The sequence below is a fragment of the Sorex araneus genome, chromosome X, assembly GCF_027595985.1.
Source record: "Sorex araneus isolate mSorAra2 chromosome X, mSorAra2.pri, whole genome shotgun sequence".
In the NCBI taxonomy this organism is placed as follows: Eukaryota; Metazoa; Chordata; class Mammalia; order Eulipotyphla; family Soricidae; genus Sorex; species Sorex araneus.
The window spans coordinates 285,367,137-285,386,209 of record NC_073313.1 but is presented as its reverse complement, the minus strand read 5'-3'; the positions used below and the strand labels follow the sequence as shown (position 1 = coordinate 285,386,209).

Sequence of the window (19,073 nt, the reverse complement as noted above, 5' to 3'; positions counted from 1 at the left end):
GATCGTTTATCCATCCCTCCACCAGTGCCCATTCTCCTCCACCAATGTTCCCAGTATCCCTCCCACCATCCCCACCCCAGCCTGCCTCTGCAGCAGGGCATTCCCTTTTGTTCTCTCTCCTTTTGGATGTTGTGATTTGCAATAGAGGTATTGAGTGGTCATTGTGTTTGGTCTATAGCCAATTTCAGCACACATCTTTCAACCTGCATCTTTCAACCCGAACCTGTCCTCCCAACATCCTTTACTTGGTGTTCCCTTCTCTATCTGAGGCGCCTTCCCCCTCCTTCCCGAAGGTGAGGCTGGTTTCTAAGCTGTGGGGCAAACCTCCTGGTCCTTGTCTCTACTACTCTTGGGTATTAGTCTCCCATTCTGTTACTTTATATTCCACAGACGAGTGCGCTCTTTCTATGTCTGTTCCTCTCTTTCTGACTCATTTTACTTAACATGATACTTTCCACGTTGATCCACATATGCAAATTTCATGACTTCATCTTTTCTAACAACAGATGATTTTAAAACCACATTTCCAAAGATAGAGAAATTGTTCTATATATTTTTAAATGACAAAATAAAGAGGAAAAACTCTACCATGGATATTACAATGTAGTAGAAAAAGATGAACAAAATATTTTGAGTATCAAGAAAAACTTAGGTGAAACAAAAAAACTCAAAGTGTAAATAAAAAAGCTTAAGAGGCAATGAATACAGACAGATACATGAAAAAGAATATTCCCTGTTTGCCTTATGTGACTCTTATCAATTTACAAACTCTCTCAATTCTGTTGGTGTACTAGAAAAACACAGCCCATGTTTTTTCAGTTGGTCACTGTGAATAAACTGCAGTTTAAAACAGATAAAAAGTACCACATAACACTAATTTCAGTTATACTGTTCACATCCATTTCCACACAGTTACACATTTTTCCTTTATGATACTTTTAAGATCTCTCCTGAGCAACTTTCAAGTATATGTAACATCCCATTAACTAGTTTCCGTGCTGTGCATTACAGCTGGATGACACGACTTATTCTATAACTCAAGTTTGTATCTGTTGATACCTTTGACCCATTCTGACCCTACCCCCTTCCCATGCCTACCTGACCCCAACCTTCAACACATTTTATTTATGTGCTTGGATGTTAAAAAAAAATCCACATATAGGATCATATATTAGTCTTTTCTCTGACTTACTTCACTTAGAATAATGTACATGGTTGTTGTAAAAGCTAATATTTGTAAATGGTTGTAAATGGATGGGGCCAGGACAGGCCAGGGCTGGCTGATGTATCTCTCTTGCCTAAGATTTCATTTTTCAAAATGACTAAACAATATTGATTACAATATCTCAAAGTTTCCCAAAGTGGGTAGTACTTGACCCTGGGGGACGCAGGAAGGATGGGTCGTGGGGGTGGGCGTAACTTTGAGGGAACTTTCTGTTTTTGTGAAAAGGGGGCCATAGTCTACGTATATTTACCTTGTTCTAAAAGGAAGATTACTAAGAATACTTGGTCAAGTTTTTGGGCTACACTGGCAATGCTCATTCCCTGCGCAAGGCTCAGGCCCAGCCATGTTCAAGAGCTCCTACAGGATGCTGAAGGGGTTGAACCCTGGTGGGCTGGCTGGCTGCATGCAAGGCAGGTGCCCTAAGCATTGTGCTGTTGCTCCAGTCCCTATTTATTTAGCATACGTCACGCATGTCAGCAAACTTTTCCTGTAAAGAGCTAAACAGGAAATATTTCCTTCTTGTGGGACATATGGTTCCTATTTCCTCCAAGCACTGCCACTGTGGCCAGCAAGCACATAGGTACTAATTAACAGGTAAAGTTTGGGTAAAGTTTATTCCAAAACTTTACTTACAAAAACTGATGGGAGGCCAGCCCAAAGTCTGTAGTTTGTCAACTCCTGGTGGTATATGTAAAACAAAACTATCCTTAAAGTTTTCAACTTAGATTTCACAACATCGGAATTGATAGAATTAGGATGAACATTTCAATATTTTGTTTTGTTTTGTTTTTTGGATCACACCCGGCGATGCTCAGAGGTTACTCCAGGCTCTGCACTCAGGAATTACTCCTGGCGGTGCTCGGGGGACCATATGGGATGCTGGGAATCAAACCCGGGTTGGTCGTGTGCAAGGCAAATGCCCTACCCTCTGTGCTATCGTTCCGGCCCCTGAACATTTCAGTATTATTGGTATTTTTTAACTTTAAAAAGGCGGCTTTGCTTTGTGATACCAAAAAGTCCTAAGGCAAAGGTTTTTGATCTGAGTTCAATGAAAATTCAAGTGTGCATCACCTTTTCTCTTTTTGCAGTACTGTAAAAGCAGAACGATACTATTTGACCACACCTGGCAAGGGGAGAACTACTCCTCCTAGGTACTGAATTTTTGGGGGCACCTGTTTTGGGGCCACACTGGGCTGAACTTACGCTTTACTCTGGCTGTGCTGAGGGCTGACTCCTGGCATGTGAGTTTCCAGGTTAGACATGCACAAGGCAAGGGCCTTCCCTCTGCCCAGGTCTGCACAGTTTTAGGTCATTTTTGTTAATATCTGTTAGGATTACAATACACAACAGCTGGGCTGTCACCCAGAGGAAGAACACTTGTCTGGCACGTGTGAGGTTCCAGGCTGGGCCCCAGGGATAACTGCAAGTTTCTTTGTTGAAGAGGTGGAGGCAATCAGCTTCGAAAGTGAGAACTGTATCATAAAGGGATTTTAAGACTTCATTATTTGAAAAAATTGCTTTAAGATAACAATGCTTTCAGTTATTTTCAGATACACTTATAATGAGAGTGAGTTAAGCAAAGTGTGATTCATTCATTTGGCAAGGGATGGCCTGGTATCTTGTCAAATCATTTACCTCAGAAAAGACTCGGAAGCACGACTGAAATGTCGCCACACCCATTGGTGATATGCTTGGCAGTCTAGTGCTCAGACTTGAATTCTACAGAACCATTGACCGACTTACTAAAATGGTCCACCATGATGTTAACGACAGTAGAAGGAATTACTTTTTTGGAAGCACAGCAAGGAAAGGAAGGTAGCTCTTGGGCTTAGATCCAGGGGATAAAGACTTTCGTTCCTTGGTTCTGTTTTAGAGACTGGAGTTAGGAGAGGTGGGCAGCGGGTAATGGGGACAGGCGTCAGGTGTAGAGGTGTGGTATGTGTATCTAAACCCCAGAGCCAGTAACACGGAGAGCAGGAGATCCAAACTACAACAACCAACTTGAAAATGTGCTTGTCGGGGCTGGAGTGATAGGATAGCTGGGAGGGCGTCTGCCTTGCCCTCGGCTGACCCGGGTTTGGTCCCCAGGATCCCATATGGTCCCCCAAGGAATTACCGCCAAGAGTAATTCCTGAGCACAGAGCCAGGAGAAACCTCTGCCCATCACTGGGTATGACCCAAAAAGAAAAAAAAATATGCTTGCCCAGGAGGTCAGCCTGAGGGAACCGGGACGTCGGTGGAGGGAAGCGGATACTGACTGGAACCCAACTGTGAATGACTTTGTAAATCAGTGCCTTAGCTAAAAAATGAATAAAACCAAACAAACAAACAAACTAGGTTAGGGGTGAAAACAGAAGCCACCACTACTATTATTATTACTGTCAGAAAACACAAACATTTACCTTCTAGGAGTTTTAAGAACATCTGTTTCCTCTGTAATAGACTAGACTATTTTCTCTACCTAGAACTTCTGAAATGTCACTTATTATGCTCATTCAGTTGAAATAAAACCAAACCTACTGTTTTTTTTCTAGTAACAATTACTGGGAGAGCCTGGAGATGGTACAGGAGGAGAGCTGACTCCACTTGGAGCCCTGCCAGATATGGTCCTGAGCCTCACAAGGGGTGATCCCTGACATAGGCAGGAGTAAACCAAGCATCTTCACGTGTGGCCTAACACAAAAAACCAAAAACCCAAACCATATAAAAACCAACCCACTAGGACCAGAGATATGTATCAGCAACAGATAAGGTGCTTTAATATTATACAGTCTCTCTGGCCCTAAAATAGTTTCTTGACCTACTGCTTTTCTCTGGGGTCACAGGCAGAGCAAGTGGCAAGCATGTCTGAGGCTCTGGTTTGGATCTCCAGCACTGCAAGGCGCCTTGAACACCATGTGGTGTGGCCTTAGGGGCCCTAAGCACTGACCCCAATAACCAGCCCCCAAAACGTTTCCTTCTCAAACCTGGGGAGACAGGTGTTTGGCCAGAGAAAATGAATCACAGTCGTTGGGGAGAGACTAAGTTCCATTCCGGCACTGCCTAATTCTCTGGGCACCACTGGGGGAGTGAGCCCTGAGCAGTGAGCCAGCAGGCATGAGCACTGCTGGGTGGGGGGTAAAAAACCCTCCAAATAATTTCATCAATAAAACAAAAACAAACAAAAAACACATTATGAATATACAAAATTAGAAATTATACAAAACCACCTTTACAAAATATTATAAGGCATTTTTGGGATAACAAATATTTTATCAGTGACTGCTGAAAATCAGATTTTACTATGAGGAAATCAACCAAATTAGGTAAAATTCTGTAGGCTGAGGAACACTTTGGGGAGGGGCATATCTCAGTGCTGAGAGTCACTCCTGGCAGTCGTGGGGCTCGAACCCCAGCCTCTTGCACACTTCATGGAAAGCACATACTCTGGCTAGCTGCGGGGCCATAAAGGCCCAGTGTGAGGAATTTTAAAAATGTCCTAGCCTGGGGGAGACTTCCAATGTCAGAGGGCACAAGGGAGGATAATAAACCTCTTCCTGTGGCTGGAGCAGTAGCACAGCAGGTAGGGTGTTTGCCTTGCCCTGCCCTCGTCTGACCTGGGTTCGATTTCCCAGCATTCCATATGGTCCTCTGAGCAGGGGTAATTCCTGAGTGCAGAGTCAGGAGTAACCCCTGTGCATCACTGGGTGTGACCCAAAAAGCAAAACAAAACAAAACAAAACAAAAACCCTCTTCCTGGAAGAGGCTGTAAAATTTAGTAAAACAACATATATAACATATATATATAGCATATATAACATGCTTGGAAACATGGACTTGACCATCACTTGGCCAAATGCAGTATGTAGGACCATTTTTTGAGGGGGAATACAAGCAAACAGTAGCAGAAAGGGTCGGGAACTGGCCTTGCGGGCACAGCACCTGCAGTGCATGTTTGAAGGGGCCTGGGTTCAATCCCAGGCACTGCAAAACGAAAACCAAACCAAAACAAGAGAAGTAGAGAGAAAATTCAGTTTGTGGCTTTATTTTGGTGACATCCATGTATAAATGACCAATGGCAGATAAAATTTAAGATGGAATTTAAACAAATCTGAGAGCTAACACTCAGTAAAGTGGATCATAATTAACTTTAAACTCTAGCACATTCTGGGTGCCTTTTTCTAAGCAATCGTGGAGGCAGGACTGTAAGGTTAATGTGTTGTACTGACGTATCTGAGTGGGAAGATGATTGGAAGCAGAGAAGAATTTTTAAAGCTTTAAAAAGAAAAAAAGGTATTCAAATTTTCAATCCAGCCTCCTCCAGTTTCAGATGGCAGTGACACAAAGGCCCTTACTCTGGCTCATGCAGCTGCTCAGTTTTACAAACTGACCCAGTGGAAGAAATGACAGTGACAGGTGAAGGGGCAGGAATTTGGATTACATAAAGAAAGGAAGGGAAGATTTCAGATAATAAAAGTGGCAAAAAAAGTCAAAAGACCAATGACAGTGATTCTTGTGGTTTATGTTTTGTGGATTGTTACATATGAAAAACACTTTCTCAAAATAACTCCAACTTCTGAATAAAAAGAGAAACTTTCCCTCTGCAAGAGTCTGGAGACTGTAAGGGACCAGGAGCATGCATCCCACTGAGACCAGCCTGACCTGACCCCGCATGGCCCAGGGTGCAGCGCTGTGGCCTCACCTGAGCCACCTTTGGCACAGACTCTGGGGGAGAGGTATAGGTTCTCCTTGGAACCAGGGAGGCTCCTCCCAAACCCCACCTGCGCCCCTGATCTTCAAATGTGCAAGTCTTCATTATGCTGCACAGCCAAGAAGAACCCAGTATGAGTTTCAAAGCGAAATGGTGATGGCACGGCAGACAGAAGACCCGGATCTTTCCACCTCTTTCAAAGCCACTAACCCGTGTCAAAGAAAAGTGACGGGCAGTTTGGAGGCAACTTCTAAAAGGGTTCCTTTCAGTTATCTACACACAGAGATTAGTAAGCTTTCAAGGCTGCAATATGTTCTTAAAAATTAAAAAACAACAGTTTCAAGAGTGAGAAAAAATTTTAATGACCACATCTTTTAAAAACATTTGCCCTGTGTGTTCTTGGAAACAATAATAGAACTTAGACCAGATTCTCACTCCAAGTCTGCTAAAATTATATGTGACCTAGAAAAAACTTTAATGAAAGTCTTTTTAATGTATCTGGCTTTCTTGGCACTAATGTAAAGATAAACCTGGTTTAGCAGAAACTCTTAGGTCAATTCAAAAACCATCGAAGGACCAAAATGGGAGAACTGAAAAGCAGGAATAGAGAAATGAAACAGGTGTGAAATATTAGCAAAAACCAACATTTGCATTGAGAGCTGTTCCGTGGTGATATCACTTATCATGGTAAACCTCCCTTATGATGGTAAACCTTATTGTACCATCACCGTATCACTAAGGTCGAAATGAAATAATAATAGCTCCATAAAATACTTTCCCCGGCTGGAGGACTGCAGGTAGAGTAACCCCCCCCCCCACCCCTGTATTTTCGTGGCAGAGCCCATGGCTGGCCCCCGCATTGCTCCCCAGCACCGCACAGGTGTTTCCGAGCACCCCAGAAGTGAGCCATGAGCACAGAGGCAGGAGTAAGCCCTGAGCACCACCGGGAGGGACCCACCGCCTCAGCTGCTGCATTTCCTAGGCTTCACTGGGAGCCGAGGAGGTCAGGAGCGCACACTTGCTCCAGCCTGGCACTCCCTCCAGTAAAAAAGCACGCCCTACAGGTGGCTGAACTGACAGCACCTATTCCGGGAAGGCAGGCCGGCTCCTCGACGCGCTCTGGACTGGCCCAGAACCGAGGGGAAAACTCCTGTTGGGGCTGTAAGCCTCAGGCACATAAAAATCATAGATAATATTCTGCAGAGAGGGTCGCCAGCAGCTCACAGATCAGAAGCCTTCTCGACAGAGGTCCGGAGGGAAACGGGGTGTGTGCGTTTGCATGTGTGTGCGTGTGTAAGTGCATGTGTGTGCGTGCACATATATGTGTACGTGTGTGCATGCGTGTGTGCAAGTGTGTGCATGTGTGTGCGTGTGCACGCGCATAGAAGAAGGGCGCGAGTGTGCAAGAGTGGGGCATGAGCAGGGAGGCAGTGCAGCCCGGGCGGTGCACACCGGGCAAAGGAGGTCCAGCGGCCGGAGAGGGAGAGGAGTGACCGCGCCCGCGGGGCTTGCAGGCTGTCCTGCAGGGGGGCGGCAGGGGCGCGAGTGCAGGGCACCGGGCCGGTGGGGAGGGAGGAGGAGAAAGGAAGGAGGAAGGAGGAAGAGGGCGAGGGCCGGCGGGAGGCCGGAGGGTGAGCGGCGGGTCCGCGCGGGCACTGACCAGAGAGAACTCGGTGCCGGGCCAGTTGACTCGGAAGGGGATGTCGTCGCTGAGCGGCGGGAGCGCCCGGCCGCCGCCCGCCGCCCGCAGGAGGCCGCAGAGCAGCAGCAGCAGCGGGCTCCGCGCGCCGCCGCCCTCCATCCTCCACCGCGCACTCAGCCGCCGCCAGCCGGGCGCAGGGAGGAGGCGGCGGGCCGCGAGCGGGCAGCGGGGCCCCAACCGCCGCCACGTCTCCTTCCGGAGCGCCCGCCGCCACTTCCGGGCCGCCGCGCCGCGCCGCCCCCCGCCGCCACTTCCGGGACCCGCGCTTGCCCCGCCCCCGGCCGCCGCCACTTCCGGCACCGCTTCTGGGCCCCGCGAGCCGCCGACGGAAACCTGTACGGCCCCGCCCCAGCCGCGTCCGAGCAGGTGAGTCCGCCCTAGTCCGCCCTGCGGCACGCGGGCCGGTGTCGCGCGGCGCCGTCGGCCGGGAGGGCACGCGCGGGCGTCCCGCGGGGCGACGGGCGCGGGCGGGACGGAGACGCTTCAGGCCCGGAGCCTCAGACTCCCGGGCCTCGGCGCGCTGCCTCAGCCCTACCCCCCTCCCGCCCCCGACACTCTCCCCAACCCCGTCTCACCCTCCCTCAGCTCCCCGTGTCCCGCTTTCCCTCAGATCCCGCCCCCCTCCTTCAGCCACCCTGCCCCACCCACAGTGGCGCTCGCCCCCCATCCCCTCTCAGCTCTCCTGTCCCAACCCCTCAGACCCCCGCCCTACCCAGCCTCCCTCAGCCCCTCCCAGTCCCACCTTCCCTCAGCCCCCCTCCCACCCTTCCCCAGCCCCCCTTCCTCAGTCCCCCTCCCACCCTTCCCCAGCCCCCTTTCCTCAGCCCCCTCCCACCCTCCTTCATTTCATCTTCCCTCAGTCCCCCACCCTTCCTCAGTCTCCCCCACCTTCCCTCAGCCCCTCCAGTTCCACCTTCTCAGCGCCCCTCCCCCTTCCCCAGTTCCCCCCTTCCTCAGCCCCGCCCACCCTCCCTCAGTCCCCCTCCGTTCACCTTCCCTCAGCGCCCCCTCCCACCCTTCCTCAGCCTCCCAACCTTCCCTCTGCCCTTCCCATTCCACCTTCCCTCAGTGCCCCTGTTTCATCCCCCCTCAGCCCCACCCTTCCTCAGCTTCTGTCCCACCCTCCTCCAGCCCTCCCTCCTCCCCCCCTTCCCTCAGCCCCCATCCCACACCGTCCCTGTCCCACGCTCCCTGTGCCCCTTCCCTCAGCTTTTCCTTGGGTCCGACCCTCCCTGTACCCCTTCCCAAAGACCCTCCTTGTGCGCCCCCCCCCCCCCCCGCGTGCATTACATGTTTTGGTTAATTATAATGAAGATTTCTGTTATATGTTAGGCATTAACAAGATACGTTGAAGGGAAGTTACAAGTTGTCTAAATTTGAAGTAAGTGGGGAAGCAGATTAGGGCTTGATTATAAACTTGGTTGTTGTTAGTAGGAGATATAGTTAAAGGCATACTACTGGCTGAGATTATTTAGGGGAAAAATGAGAATAACAAAGCAAAATCAAGGGTTATTGCAACATTGGGAACTAAACAGTGTTGAAGAGTAACAGAACAGGCTGAGAAGTTATGCCCAATAGGACAAAATAAAATCAGGGAACTTAGATAGCATAGAAGTCAAGAGAAGACTTTCTTCCCAGCTACTGGGAATTTATATAAAATAAGGAAAGTAAGCAACTTTTAAATTTCCTCTCATTGAATTGGATTCGACAGAGCCTAGCAAGCTCTTAGGGTGTATTCATATGCCAAATACAGTAACAATGATGGGTCTCATTCCCCTTACCCTGAAAGAGCCTCCAATGCGGCACCGCTGGGAAGAACGAGTAAAGAGAGGCTGCTAAAATCTCAGGGCTAGGGCGACTGCAGACGTTACTGGCGCCTGCTCGAGCAAATCGATGATCAATGGGATGGCAGTGATATAGTGATACATTGAATTGGATTGAAGACTTGCAAAGGTGTACATTAAATTTAAAACAGTATTTTGCATTTTATTTTATTTTTATTTATTTATTTATTTATTTATTTTGCTTTTTGGGTCACACCGGCGATGCTCAGGGGTTACTCCTGGCTTTGCACTCAGGAATTACTCCTGGCGGTGCTTGGGGGACAATATGGGATGCCGGGGATCGAACCCGGGTCGGCCGTGTGCAAGGCAAATGCCCTACCCGCTGTGCTATTGCTCCAGCCCCAGTATTTTGCATTTTAGCAGAATTAAAAATATTGATACTCTTGGACGTTTTTTGACTAGTTTATTCTTCATAATGAGGGGCTTTCTTGTGTATTGCATGATGTTTCCTAGTCTCCCCTGGTTGTGTTTTTGAGATGCCAGTAATAATATTTGTGTCCCCTATTTGTGATAATCAAGGATATGTGCAAACATTTCCAGATATTCTCTGTTTAGGCAAAATGGTTGTGGTTGAGAACCACTGATTTAGACCCTTAAATAAGAGGCATATTAGTAACTTTGTAGTCATTAGCTTTTTTTTTTTTTTTTTTGGCTTTTTGGGTCAACCCGGTGATGCACAGGGGTTACTCCTAGCTCTGCACTCAGAAATTACCTTCTGGAGGTGCTCATGGGACCATATGGGATGCTGGGAATCGAACCTGGGTTGGCCACATGCAAGGCAAACGCCCTACCCACTGTGCTATTGCTCCAGCCCCAGTTAGTTTACTAAGTGGAAAGATGGATAAGCAGAGGACCTTTGTGACAGTGTAAGAATATGTTGTGTTACAGATAACATGTAAGAATATGTTGTGTTTCTATATGTACATAATGAACTAGCTAAAAGAAAATTTAGGAAAACAATCCTTTTTACAGTTACAGCAACAAGAACTAGATGGTTAGATTAAATAAAAGACGTCAAAGACTGGTGTAACCTAAAACTAAAGACATAAAGAAATGAAGAGATTATAATGTATTCTGTGTTGATGAATGGTCTTAAAATGGCTATCTTTCATAATGCTGTATACAGGTTGAATGCAACCTCATAATCTAAATGGAGTTATTCACAAAAATAGTATAGTCATGAAATTTATTGGAAACTACAAAAGATTCTGAATTTTGAAAACATGAGAATAAAACAAAAGTGGAAGAAGCATGCTACCCTAATTGAAGCTACATTACATAATGATAATAATTAGAACAGCACGGTATTGGAATAAAAACACAATAGAACAGAATTGAAATCTAAGATAAAAATCACATGTACATGGCCAACTTATTAATGACAAAGGAGCCACAAACTTATGCTGGAGCAAGGAAAGTCTCTTCAATATCTTTTGTTGGACCAACTATCATTGTCACAGTGGTCTCTTCTCTGTTCTAACTGTACTCCCCATACCCTTAATTGTGCAAGCTTCCAATCATGGACCAGTCCTCCTGCCCTTGTTTCTACTGTCTTTGGTCTTATACTCTGTTGTTTTTAGTATCCTGCAAATGAACGCAATCATTCTATATTTGTCAGTCTCCCTCTGGTTTATTTCACTCAGCATTATACTCTCTACATCCATCCATGTCTAAGCAGATTTCATTACTTCATTTTTCCCTAGGGTCTGCATAGTATTCCATTATGTAGATGTACCATAGTTTCTTTTTCTGCTCTTCTGTTCTTGGGCACTCAGGCTTTTTCCCTATTCTGGCTATTGCAAATAGTGCTGCAATGTATTGCAATAATGACTTTTCTGCATTGTTTCTGGGACTGTAGGGTATATTCTCATGAGTGGTATTGCTGGGTTGTATGGAAGCTCAATTTCTAGTTTTTTGGGGGGATGCCCATACTGTTTTCCAAAAAGGCTGGACCAGTTGGCATTCCCACCAGCAATGAACCAGAGTCCCTTTCTCCCTGTGTCCACATCAGCACTGGTTGTTCTTGTTCTCTTGGATCTGTGCCAGTCTCTGTGGCATGAGATGATAGCTCATTGTTTTGATTTTTCATCTTCCTGATGATTAGTGATGGAGAGCTTTTATTGTCATTTGCCTCCTGACCGTTAGTATTTTTTTGAGGAAGTTTCTGTGAATTTCTTCTACTTTTGATGATGTTGAATTTTTTTTCTTGTAAAGTACTACTTTTAATATCTTGTAAAGATGCTCATGGCCAAGTTTGTGTTGATGAGGACACCACCAATGCCTCTACTGTCACATGTTCCGAGGAACAGTTCTTTTGCAGTGTCGAAAACAGCATGATATGATCAATGCCTTCTCGTCCTGGTCAGTCCAATGACATCGTACTTGATCTTCTGCGCTTGCACCATCAGTTCCTCAATCGATGCTTCTGATGCCAGTGTACGTGCGTTGAAAGTATGGACAGTCATTTTAGTCCTTCATTTTGGCAGCCTAGTTCGGCCCTGAGATTTTATCAGCCTCTCCTTGCTCGTCTTTCCAACGCTGCCGTATTGGGGGCTCTTTCAGGGTTAGGGGTACTACCAGTGCCTTATATATTTTTGATATCAACCCTTATCAGATGTGTTGGGTAAATGATTTTTCCCATTCTGTGGACTGTCCTTGAATCTTGATCATTGTTTCCTTTGAAGTGCACAGGCTTATTTTAGTGTAGTCTTATTTATTTATCTTCCACTTTCTTGGTCAGTGGTGTTTCATCCTTGAAGATACCTTTAGCTTCAATATCATGGAGAGTTCTGCCCACGATTTTCTCTATGTTTTGGATTTGGGTCTGATAATTGAAGTCTTTAATCCATTTTGATTTGACTTTTGTGCCTGGTGTTAGAGTCTGAGTTTATTTTTTCCCACGTAGCTGCCCAGTTTTCCCAGCACCACTTGTTGAAGAGGCTTTTCTTGCTCCACTTCATATTCTTGCTTCTTTATTAAAGATTAAATGATCATATATTTTAGGTGTGTGTCAGGATATTCAACTCTTATTTCATTGATCTGAGGGTCTGTCTTTATTCCAATACCATGTTGTTTAATTACTGCTGCTTTGTAGTATAGTCTGAAGTTTGGGAATATGATGCTTCTCATCTTTTTCCCTCCAAAAAAAGGTATTTGTCAGGGTTTATTGTCCCATATGAATTTTAGGAGTGTTTAATATTTCTTGAAAAATGTCGTAGGTAAAAATGTTAAAGGCACTGCATTGAATCTGTACACTGCTTTTGGGAGTACTGCCATTTTGATATGCTAATCCTCCCAGTCCTTGAGCAGGGGATGTGTTTCCATTTCCTTGTGTCCTTTTTTATTTCTTGAAGTCGCGTATTGTAGTTTTCTTTGCATAGGTCTTTCACTTTAGTTAAGCTGATTGCAATGTACTTGATTTTCTGAGGCACAATTGTGAATGGGAGTTTTTCTTTAATCTCTTTCATTAATTGTATATAGGAAAGCCATGGACTTTTGTGTATTACTTTTGTAATCTGCCACTTTACCATAGTAGTCTTCAGAATTTTCTAAATATTGTCATGGCATCTGCAGATAGCGAGAATTGACTCTTCATTTCCTGTCTGGATGTCCTTGATATCTTTTTTTGCTTAACTGTGATGGCAAGTATTTCCAGTATTATATTGAATAGAAGTGGTGAGCATGGGTATAGCAACCTTGTCTTGTGCTGATCTTAGAGGGAAGATTTTTAGTTTTTACCCATTGAGAATAATGTTTGCTGTAGGCTTGTGTTAAGTGGCTTTGATTACATTGAAGAAAGTTCGTTCAGCTCCCATTTTGTTGAGACTTTTTATCATGAATGGATACTGGATCTTGTCAAGTGTTTTCTCTACATCTATTGGTATGATTGAATGGTTTTGAGTTTTCTACTTGATATTGTGTAATATGTTGATTGGTTTGCATATGTTAAACTATCCTTGTATCCTCAGGATGAATCCTACTTGGTCATGGTGTATGATCTTTTTGATTAGTTTTTAGATTCCATTTGCTAGGAATTTTTTTTTTTTTGCTTTTTGGGTCACACCCAGCAATGCACAGGGGTCACTCCTGGCTCATGCACTCAGGAATCACCCCTGGCAGTGCTTAGGGGACCATATGGGATGCTGGGGATCGAACCCGGGTCGGCCGCGTGCACTCCAGCCCACCATTTGCTAGGATTTTGTTGAGGATCTTTACATTTGTGTTCACCAGGGCTATTGGCCTGTAATTCTTTTTTTTTTTTTTTTTCTTCGTGGTGTCTCTGCCTGTCTGCTTTTGGTATCAGGGTGATATTGATATTTACTGTTTGGGAGTTTTTTTCTGTTTCTTCAGTCTCCTCAAAAAGCTTGAAAAGGACTGGCAGTAGATCCTCTTTAAAGGTGTGAAAGAATTCACTAGTGAATCCATCTGGGTCTGGACTTTTGTTTTTGGGAAGACTTTTGGTTACTGTTTCAATGTCCTTGATTGTGACAGGTCTGTTCAGATATTCCAAGTCTAATAATTGGTTCATCCTAGGGAGGTTATAGGAATCCAGGAATTTATTCATTTGTTCTAGTTTCTCTTGTTTTGCGGTATAAAGATTACCAAAGTAATCTCTGATGAACCTTTGAATTTCTGTGGTGATGTCCCCCCTCTCATTTCTGATAAGGTTCATGAGGGTTCTCGCTCTGCTCTCCCCTCCCCCCCCATATGGATCTTGCTAGTGGTTAATATCAAAAGCTAAGAACTAGCTTTTGGCTTTGTTGATGTTTTGGATTGTTTGTTTTTTGGGATTCCAGCTTGTTAATTTTTGCTATAAATTTTATTATTTTCTTCCTTCTGCCTGATGAATGTTTGCAGAGCTATAAACTTTTCTCTTTATACTGTTCTTGCTGTGTCCCACAAGTAGCTTGTAGCTTGTGTCATCATTTACGTTTGTTCCCAGGAATCTTTTGACTTCCTCTTTAATTCTCTGACCCACTGGTTGTTCAGTAGTGAGCTGTTTAATATCCAGGTGTTTCATTTTATTCTCTGTTTCTCTGTGATTAACATCTATTTTCAGTGCATCATGGCCTTAGAAGATAGTTGATACAATTTCTGTCCTCTTGATTTTTTGTTGTTGTGTTTGGCTTTTTGGCTCACACCTGGTGATGCACAGGGGTTATCCTGGCTCTGCACTTAGGAATTATTCCTGGTGTTCCTTGGGGGACAATATGGGATGCTGGGGACTGAACCTGGGTTGGCCGCATGCAAGGGAAATGTCGTACCCACTGTACTCCAGCCCCAGCTGTCCTTTTGGTTTTGGTATGTTTTGTGACCCAGGTTGTGGTCTGTCTTGGAGAATGTCCCATGTGTATTTGAGAGGAATATATATTTGGCTTTTTGCAGAGGAAGAGCCTATCTATATCAGCTTGCCTCTTCTCTTCCATTTGTCCTTTGAAGCCAGTATTTCCTTGCTGAGTTTTAGTCTTGTTGCTCTATCTAAAGGAGACAGTATGGTGTTGGAATCTTTAGCTGCTATTGTGTTGCTGTCAGTGTACTTCTTGAACTTAGCAGTTTTAATTATTTTGCTGGTTCTTCACTGGGTGCAAATATGTTTTAGGAGTGTGATTTCTTCCTGATGTACATATCTTTTGATTATTAAGAAATGACCTTTGCTGTCTCTTAAAACCTTTCAGCCTAAAATCTGTGCCGTCAGATAATAGTATGGCAACCCTTGACTTTTTTGAGGGATTTTTTTTTTTTTTAAGCTTTTTGGGTCACACCCGGCGATGCACAGGAGTCACTCCTGGCTCTGCACTTAGGAATTATGCCTGGCAGTGCTCAGGGATGCTGGGATGCTGGGAATCTAACCCGGGTCGGCTGCGTGCAAAGCAAATACCCTTCCCGCTGTGCTAACGCTCCAGCCCCTCCAGCCCCGGGAGTTGTTTTTTTTTAACAATTATTTTCTAGTCTTTGCTTTGAGTCTGTATTTGCTGTGACTATTCGAATGTGTTTCATGTAGGCAGCAGAATGTTGGATTCAATTTTTAAATAATAATAATCTCTCAATGTCTAAACATACCAATTATGAGACACAGAATGGCAAAATGGAAATAATGTGATTTGAACTTAATGTGCTTAAATCTAATGGGTTGTATTGATTCCCACCTTTGCTTGATTGGCTTATAGAAATATAGAAAATGACATTATAGAGGAGTAGAAACTGGTACAATTAAAGTATTTAAGCAATCATTTCATGTCCTGGAAAACATTAAACATCAAAATAAGTGCAAGTTTGTTTCTTGGACATCTTTTTTTTTTTTTACTTTAAATTCATGCCTAAATTGATATTAACTGTTTTTAAAACACAATTGGAGGGGCTGGGGCAATAGCACAGCGGGTAGGGCGTTTGCCTTGCACGCGGCCGACCCGGGTTCGATCCCCAGCATCCCATATGGTCCCCTGAGCACCGCCAGGGGTAATTCCTGAGTGCAGTGCCAGGAGTGACCTTTGTGCATCGCCGGATGTGACCCCCCCCAAAAAAAAACACAGTTGGAAAAAGTATTTATATCAAAGGTATGACAAGTTTCATGTAATTAACCCTACCCCTTTTAAAAGATAATTTTATAAGATAAATAAGTAAAAATATATATGCACACATATAGCTGTTCTGTTACCTATTTGCTTTGTTTAATATTACTGTGTATACTAAAATGTATTGATTTTATCCCATAAGGTAGGTTTTGAGCTGATTTCCTTTGTTCCAATTGATAACCTTTTCCTCTGCAAAATTTTATTAGATTCTTAATCACATCACAGGTTTCATGATATAGTTAAAACATATACCTGGTTTTGGTCCTTTTTAAAAACATCTTTTATGTTACTTCATGAGTTATTTAATTCTGGGGCATTTTCTCCTATTAATTATGAACTTCCTTTTCCTCTGTTCTACTCAATACCATTTCTATTATTTTATTTTTATTTACTTTTAACTTTTTTTTATTTTTGCTTTTTGGGTCACACCCAGCAATGCTCAGGGATCACTCCTGGCTCTGCACTCAGGAATTTCTATTATTTTAAAGAAAAAAACAAATCCTGCAATATGGCATATCAATCCAAGAGGGCCTTTTCTTTGTCTCCCATTCTTCCATTTGAAGCTTTTTATTAATTTTTGCCAGTGTGTGCTTTATTGTGACTGAGGCTTAGCCCTTGACCGCACATTTGCAGGATGGGGACAGCTGCTCCTTCTGCTGCTGCCTCTTGGCCTTCAACTCTCCTCATGCTTGTTGAGTCCATGGTGCTTAGCCTGTTTCTTCTTGGGTCGCAAATCCAGAGTCTTGTATTTCCTGCCCTTGTAGAATTATCTGAGGTTCTCTTTCTGAGTCTGGTTAATAACCACAAGAACACAAGAACCACAGATGGATTTGTGAACAACTCTTGGAGACCTTGGAATCGAGCCACCTCTCACTTGGTGACACACAGCTGGCACAATGCCACCCTCAGGTCCTCCACTTGCTTGAGCAGCTCCTTCTTGCCAGGAAGGTCTTGGGCCTTAATCCTGGCCATGCTGCTCAAGCTGCTGCCTCTGATGCCTGCTCACTGAGACTTTTCCCAACCCTCCATAGTTTCCAGTCACTCAATATTTAAAAAAACTAATAAATTAAATTTGGTTCTTTCCAGGGGTGGGAGAGAGAATAGAGTTTGTAGGGTACTTGCCTTGCATGCAACGTATCCAGGAGTAAGCCCCAGTGTCAGGTGTGCCGTTAAAGAAGAAATTGGGGGCTTCCCAGAGGTTTTTGGAACTACCAGGGATAAACCCATGAGTGTGGGGGCATGTGGTATCTGGGATTGAATAAAAATCTGCTCCCATTAAAAAAAATACTCTTCCCTTTTTTTTGTTGATGTAATGACTGGAGGGTGCATATTTATTTGATTGCTTTTTTCCTCTTTTTTTATTTGGGCAATATCTGGCAGTGTATGGGACTACTCCCAGTAGGTGTGCTGGGGTGGGGAGAAGGTTACATCTGGTAATGCTTGGGAAACTATGAATTGCTGTAGACTGACTCTAGAACTCTGGTACATAAAGTATGTGCTCCAACCCTTTGAACTGTCTTCCCAGCCCTACTCATTTTGTGTGTGTGTGTGTGTGTGTGTGTGTTTGTGTGTGTGTGTTTGTGTGTGGCGCGGGAGGGGGTTCTTCAGGCAGTGCTCAGGTGTCCTGAAGATTCTCAGCCAATTGGATCTGATGTTCAGTGCCTAAGAATTTGGTACTGCTTGGACCCTGCACTGTTGGGGATTACACGGGCCACACCAGTAGTACTTGAGAGCCTCCAGGTTTCCACCTGGTGATGGTGGGATCATTATGTTCTGGGATTAAACCAGGGTCTGCCACATACAAGGCACATGCACCTTAACACCCCCACTGTCTCTCCAGTGCCTCACTATTTTTTTTCTTGTTTTCTTGCTTTTAGACCATATCAGATTGTGCTCAGGTCTTAGTCCCTGTTGCACTGTGCTCAGGGGTCACTCCTGGACTTTTTTCTATATCCTTTAACTGCTTTGTGTCTACAACCACTTGAAGGGGGAGGTTATCCTCTTTGTCAATAGAGAAAGAACAAATGAAATACAAAGTAAAAGTGGAAATAAATTACATAGAAATAAATCTGATATATCAGTGAAACCAAGAACTATGTTTTCTTTTTGTTTATTTTGTGTTTTTGGTGGGGGGGGAGGGTATACCATGCAGTGCCCAACAACTACTCCCAGCTCTGTGTTCAGGTTGCTTATTATTTGGCATCATTTGGCCAAATAATGGCCCCCCACCTCTGTGATAGGCACATTTCCTTTTACTCTCTCTGTTCTTTAGGGTGTTGTACTCTGCAATGCAAGTATTGAGTGGCCATCATGTTCGGTCTATAGTCTCTTTTGGCACGCATCTCCCATCCCGAGCAGGCTCTCTAAACATCCTTTACTTGATGTTCCCTTCTCTATCTGAGCTGTCATTTTCCCCAGCATGTGAGGTCGGCTTCCAAGCCATGGGGGAAACCTGGTCCTTATCTCTACTATCCTTGGGTGTTAGTCTCCCATTCTGTTAATTTATATTCCACAAATGAGTGCAATCTTTCTGTGTCTGTCCCTCTCTTTCTAACTCATTTCACCTAATATGATACCTTCCATGTTGATCCACTTATATGCAAATTTCATGACTTCATCTTTTCTGACAGCTGCATAGTACTTCATTGTGTAGATGTGCCAAAGTTTCTTTAACCAGTCATCTGTTCTTGGGCACTCAGGTTTTTTCCAGATTCTGGCTATTGTAAACAGTGCTGCAGTGAATATACAAGTACATATGTCATTTCTGCTATACTTTTTTGCATCTCCGGGATATATTCCCAGAAGTGGTATTGCTGGGTCAGGTGCATGAATTGGAGCAAGGAAAGCCCTTTCAACAAATGGTGCTGGGAAAACAGAGTACACCACACACACACACACACACACACACACACACACACACACACATACACACACACACACACAGAGCTAAATCTCTCACACCATAAAAGTTCAAGTTGGGTTAAATACTTTGAAATGGGCAGTCACACCCACGAACCACCTCCATTGCCATCTAAGCTTA

General features: G+C 44.4%; 2 protein-coding genes and 1 pseudogene across 3 annotated transcripts in view; 1 reads left to right on the top strand and 2 right to left on the bottom strand.

The window, feature by feature from the left end:
• ERLEC1 (endoplasmic reticulum lectin 1) overlaps positions 1 to 7,855 on the bottom strand; it is a 29,727-nt gene extending 21,872 nt beyond the window's left edge. Inside the window, exon 1 of one of the 2 annotated variants that reach the window (XR_008627207.1) lies at positions 7,576 to 7,855. Coding sequence is in view for 1 of the 2 variants with exons in the window: in XM_004615824.3 (XP_004615881.3) it covers positions 7,576 to 7,716 (141 nt within the window). In the remaining variant the exon portion in view is untranslated. The remainder of the gene's footprint in view (positions 1 to 7,575) is intronic. The other variant, XM_004615824.3, reaches the window with a different exon arrangement.
• Positions 7,856 to 7,869: 14 nt separating this feature from the next.
• Positions 7,870 to 19,073, top strand: part of ASB3 (ankyrin repeat and SOCS box containing 3) — a 111,558-nt gene continuing 100,354 nt past the window's right edge. Inside the window, exon 1 of the mRNA XM_055120080.1 lies at positions 7,870 to 7,983. The gene's annotated coding sequence lies outside the window, so the exon portion shown is untranslated. The remainder of the gene's footprint in view (positions 7,984 to 19,073) is intronic.
• Positions 16,642 to 17,005, bottom strand: LOC101553453 (60S ribosomal protein L35-like; annotated as a pseudogene).